General features: G+C 40.5%; 1 protein-coding gene across 1 annotated transcript in view; it reads right to left on the reverse strand.

Moving 5' to 3' along the window:
* Dcaf13 (DDB1 and CUL4 associated factor 13) overlaps positions 1-6,118 on the reverse strand; it is a 30,955-nt gene extending 24,837 nt beyond the window's left edge. Inside the window, exon 1 of the mRNA XM_055626661.1 lies at positions 5,952-6,118. Coding sequence (XP_055482636.1) covers positions 5,952-6,021 — 70 coding nt within the window. The 5' untranslated portion in view covers positions 6,022-6,118. The remainder of the gene's footprint in view (positions 1-5,951) is intronic.
* Between the last annotated feature and the right edge of the window lie 116 nt (positions 6,119-6,234).

Below are 6,234 nucleotides of genomic sequence, written 5' to 3' on the forward strand. Positions count from 1 at the left end.
ACACACACACACACACACACACACACACACACACACACACACACACAGATTTCTTTCTATATGTCCTGCCATATTCAACTGGGTTATGACTATAGCAGAATTTTAATTCAGAACATGGATCTCTGGCAAGAGATCACATCCAAAGACTTTCTAGGTCTGTGTGATCCAGCTGAAATGTAGAAATGCCAGGTGGTGGTGGTGCAGGCCTTTAATCCTAGCACCCAGAAGATAGAAGCAAGCAGACTTTCGAGTCCAAGACCAGCTTGGTACAAAGCAAGTTTCAGATAAAGAAAAGCTTAGGTCCAGGCGTGGTGGTCACACCTTTAATCCCAAATAATGAAGGTAAAATTAGTTTGTAGAAGGAAGATGTCACCTAATTGAGTGGCAGAAAAAGTGATGAATCAAAGAAAGATTTGACTGAACAGGATACGCCCAACTCTCACAAGAACAGAAAGGGAGACTATTTAAGAGCAGTGTACGAAGAAAAAGGAGTCAGTTTTACTCGGACTGTAATAGAGAGACAGGCTGCAGAAAGAGAACAAGTTAGACTCAGGTGAAGACCTAATGAGCCAAAGACTGAGAAGGAGCCAGAAGATTAAAACAGAGTGATAAGAGTGAGTGTGAGGCTAAGCTTAGCAATTCCGAGGCCAAGAAAGAAGCCAGTTTGAATCAGTGAGTTTGGAAAGGAGTTTGAGCCAGAACAGCTGAGTTGAACCATCCAGCCAGAGTTCAGAAAGAACTAGAAAGGGTGGGTTTATTCAACAGTAAGTCCCAGAGGCTGAAAACATTCTAAGCCTGGATAAGACTGTATAGAGATGCTAGACACATCCTGGACTAGGCCTAGGTTTAATCAGGTGAATAAAAGTTACTTTTACAGTGACCTTACATATTCTTCATTTGTACTGCTATTGTTCATTTGTACTCCTACCCCTAGCACAGTATTTGGAACAAAGCTATGATAAACTTGTTCAACTAAACTCTATGTTGCTTGTGCCAGATGCTCTATGGCGCTAAACACTGTGCTGACATATACACACAACACTGTGATTTTAACTACATCCACTGCTACTATTTATTGAGCAGTTTACATTTGTTTACTTACTTGAAATGCATTGGCATAGTTCACTGAATTTCGGACACTACTCCAAATACCTTCTTAACTCACACAATCTTCATAGAACCCTACAGGTTACATCTATTGCTATTTTCAACTCTGTAATTGGTGAAACTGAGGCACAGAGAGGCTAAGTAACCCACTCATAGGCCATGTTCTTAACTAGTCTGCCAATAGGTTGTCTCATTCTAAGCCCATGTCTACCCAAACCTGACATGTACAGTAAATACACTTTCCGTTCAATTTCACCCTGCTGTCTTTGTTTTCTGACTCCCTACTAACGAACGGTATTATCATATCCAACATGCACTAAACCTTGGTCATTTCTGAATTCCATGTTCCATAGTCTCCAATCCTCAAGCTCAAACACTCATCCTCTCTGAAACAGTCATCCTTGCATCTGCTAACTTAGTGTCTGCCCTATTACCTTATACCTGGACTATTACATCACTCCTATTTGAATTGGCAACAGTTTAAACTGCTATCAGGTTAATCAAGCACTTGTCTTTCTCATATTCAAAATCTTTTAAAGGCTCCTTGCAGTAGTCAATAAACTTTTAGATTGTGTGTCTTATTGTAAAGATAGTTTTTGAGGTGGTATATTTAATACAAGCAGGTATTAAAGATGCTTAGTTTTTATTAAGATTGTTTCCAATTAAGCCTCAGGAGAAAATATTCAAGGCTTCCAAACATGTTTCTCAACATCTGGTTTTAGTGAACAAAGATTCACTGATTTCCCACAGTGCCATGTTAACGAGATGCTGGCATATAGCAATCAAGCTCTTGCTGGCATATTTTTCTGTGGTAATTCTCTAGAGCTGTCAATATTTATTTAGTACATTTACTTTTTGGTCATATCCATCAGGTTTACAAAAGCTTTTTTTGATATATGTTTAGAACTGCTCTATCTGATGTCAACAGCTGTTCCTACAATTAACTGATACTTTAATAGGTAAAAGAAGGTAGATCATGCTGTTACCAAGTATTCTCTTGTAGACAAAATACATCATCATTATAAACAACATGATCAGTATAAGAGTTTTTAAAAGTGAACACATTTCCAAGCACATATTTTCAAGAGAATCTCTGAACAGCACAAGACTTAAACAACAAAACAAAAACTTGACAAAACCTAATTTCCTTACTTATCATTAAAATGGACTTGGAAAAGCTGAAAATGGTACTATACACCTTTAATCCCAGTGCTCCAGAGGCACAGGCTGGTAGATCTCTAGAAGTTCGAGGCCAGTCAGGTCTATATAGATAATTCCAGGCTAGCCAGGGTTACAGGAAGTCCTGCCCCAAAACAAACAAACAAACAGGAAAAGGACTTGGAATAGATTATATACTTTCCACTGCTGGTGGGAATGTAAACTTGTACAACCACTCTGGAAAGCAATCTGGCGCTTTCTCAGACAACTAGGAATAGCGCTTCCTCAAGATCCAGCTATATCACTCCTAGGCATATACCCAAAAGATTCTCAAGTACACAATAAGGACATTTGCTCAACCATGTTTGTAGCAGCCTTATTTGTAATAGCCAGAAGCTGGAAACAACCCAGATGTCCCTTATTGGAGGAATGGATGCACAAATTGTGGTATATCTACACAATGGAATATTACTCAGCAATAAAAAAACAAGGAAATCATGACATTTGCAGGTAAATGGTGGGATCTGGAAAAGATCATCCTGAGTGAGGTATCCCAGAAGCAGAAAGATGCACACGGTATATACTCACTCATATAGACATATAATATAGGATAAACCTACTAAAATCTGTACACCTGAAGAAACTAATTAAGAGGGAGGACTCTTGCTAAAATGCTCAATTCCTATCCAGAAAGGCAAAGAGGCTGGACATCAGAAGAAGAAGAAAAGAGGGAACAAGTTAGGAGCCTGACATAGAGGACCTCTGAAAAGCTCTGTCCTGCAGACTATCAATGCAGATGCTGAGACTTATGGGCAACCTTTGGGCAGAGTGCAGGGAATCTTATAAAAGAAGTGGGAAAGAGTAAGATCTGGAGAGGACAGGAACTCCACAAGGAGAGCAACAGAATCAAAAAATCTGAGCACAGGGGTCTTTCCTGAGACTGCTATTCCAACCAAGGTCTATGCATGGAGATAACCTAAGACCCCTGCACAGATGTAGCCCATGGCAGTTCAGTATCCAAGTGGGTTCCATTGTAATAAGAACAGGGACTGTCTCTGACATGAACTGATTGGCCTGCTCTTTAATTACCTCCCCCTGAGGGGGAAACAGCATTACCAGGCCACAGAAGAAGACACTGTAGCTGCTCCTGATGAGACCTAATTGACTAGGATCAGAAGGAAGGAAAAGAAGTCCTCCCCGATCAGTGGACTTGGGGAGGGGCATGCATGCAGAGGGTGGAGGAAGGGAGGGATTGGGACGGGAGGAGGGAGGGAACCACGGGGGGGGGGGGGATATGCAAAGTGAATAAAGTGTAATTAATAAAGAAAAATAAAAATGAAAATCCTAAAAAAATTAAAAAGAAAGCATGTTAGTTATTCATAACTATAGAAAAATTTGATAATTTCAAAAATATTTAGTTCACAGTTAGGTTCTCCTAAGAACTTTGCCATAATAAAGTCAAGGTACTTCAGCAAGAACAAATATTTTTACAGTCTCTCCTTTCAGTCTATAAATTACTATACCCCACAACAAATATAAACTATAATATGCTACACTATTCTAAACGTAGAAGCAAGTTCTCTCTTGTCAACCCTACTCTTTCCAGGATATGCAGCAAACAGCTGAAATGAGGTGGTAAGGTCTTGTGCTGGGACTAAAGGCTTGAACCAAAGGGCTAGTTCAGCTTGTTTTTTAAGCTAGGAAATAAACACTGATGTTCTAATTAATGTTCTAAATGTTCTAATGGTGACGGATAGTCTAAATACCTACTTTTAGAAGTACAGAACTAAGTTCACACTCCTTTCTGGTCTTCGGTGCCTGGTCTCACTGTCTGATCTGCTTCAAGTACTTCCTGAAGCTCTCAGCTCAGACAGGTTTATTTCCTATCACCTAAAACTACCTTGCATTTCCTTTTATATAACACCCCTTCCATTAAGACTTAACTTTCATCTACACCTACCAAACCTTATACATCCCTTTAAAATATTCACTGTAAGTCTTCTGAATCACAATCATCGTATCCACTTCTAACTTCATTCACCTAGCCAAGGACAAACAAAATGACTAGCACTAATATAGCACCTTCTGAATATCATACACACTAGATACAATACTGTGTAACTCATATAAAACTACTTAGTCTGGTATTTACACATTACACAAAATTTACAAAAAAATGACACTAAATGGTAACAAATGTGTTTCTTGCTTTATATTTTATAGTACTCCAAAAGTTCTATTTTTTCATTTTGATTCTATTTTAACATTTCCTTATAATATAAAAATAGGGAGAAAAAAAGATGTTAATAACAAAAATGGCTGTATCTCCTAGCATTCACTAAGTCCAGACTGTCACCCACCCATTCTTTCACTTATTCATGCATTCAGACACTTATGAAGAAGCTATTTATGTGAGTCATTGTCTAAACACAGTATGCTTCTCCCCCTCTTTGCAAGCTCAGTCTGATGGAAAAGCCTGCTAACCAATATATAATCATGAGACAACGTGATAAGGACTACGTGATAAGGACTGACAGAAATTCAAAACTATGTACCGGACGCACAGAAGAGGATACTGCAATGCAAAGGGGCATGTGCAGAGTGTAAGTACGTAAAGACTATGGTTGAGAGAAAGCTTCCCACGTGTATGGCTCAAAGAGAAAGCCTGAATTGCACTCATATTGGCAAGGGCAATGCAAGCTACCTACCAGCAATGCACTTGATTGGTGAAAAAGGTGAAGAAAGACCCAATGATGTTCAAAGACTCAAAATAATATCAAATCCAAGTCACAAATCTATTTTGTATTAAAGAAATACCTTGTTAAAGCACCTTAGGGCAGGAACCATAAACCACATCTTGGGAATGTTCATACACACACAAACACACAACCTGTAGTTACCAAGAGTTACTATCACTTATTCTCATTCACTCTAAAGACATAATACTTCTTTTCTGTGCCTTAGTTATATCTACTATTCTCTTCAGTTAGAATGGCCTGTCCATACAAGATTGTTGCCAAAAACTCACTCATAAAGGGTCGGCATGCTAACGGGAAACAGAGCAGTAAAGAAAACTAAAACTCTCCAACTTCACCTTAACCATTCTCTCCTCAAACTCTCAAGAGCAGTCATGAGAAAACTGAGTCCTTTGAATCTCTTCCCATCTTTTCTCCTTTCCACATCCAGAAGTAGATAATCTGAAGTAGCAAAGTGCCCAAAGCGCAGCTAAGTTTTTTAAAAATTTGAATGTTGGGTGCTGGAGAGATGGCTCAGTGGTTAAGAGCACAGTCTGCTCTTCCAAAGAACCCGGGTTCAATTCCCAGCACCAACATGGCAGCTCACAACTGTCTGTAACTCCAGTTCCAAGGGATCTGACAACCTTCACTCCAATATACATAAAATAAAATTTAAAAAAAAAAAAACTTGAATGCTCAAACTCCACTTTCCAACAGCTAGAAACCTGAACACAGAGAAGGGCTGACAGAAGTAGAAAACGGGAAGCACTCTTCCTAGACTAACTACTCCGCTCGAGAGGAAAATTCTTCCACAGAACTTGAAGAGCTGTCATCTGCAACTAAGGAAAACACGAGCCACGAGGGTCGGCCTCCCGCCCCCTTTACGCTGAAAGCTGGCCAGATCCGAGGAGCTCGGGAAGGCGCGCTTTCCTCGGTTCCAGCTCGTCTCACCTCTTTGTATGTCCAGCTTGGTTTCGCGGACGTAGTTGTCGGGGTTCCGGCTCAGCATTTTCACCTTCATCTCGGCGGCTCTGGATATCAAACTCCACGAGCCTTCGGCCGAGTTCGGATTAACCCGGCCTCCACGCAGACACACGACTTCCGCCTTCCGTAGGCTGCTTCCTGTCACGTGGCTCTACTGTGTAGACGCCGGGTGGCTCAGCTGGACACTGCGGCGTTCCGTAGTCACTCCGGCTGGGGTCAGGAGAAGGCAGTCCGTCCGCAGTCGGGGGAG

This window comes from Psammomys obesus, unplaced genomic scaffold (genome assembly GCF_907164565.1).
Source record: "Psammomys obesus unplaced genomic scaffold, mPsaObe1.curated_primary_1811, whole genome shotgun sequence".
Classification (NCBI taxonomy): domain Eukaryota; kingdom Metazoa; phylum Chordata; class Mammalia; order Rodentia; family Muridae; genus Psammomys; species Psammomys obesus.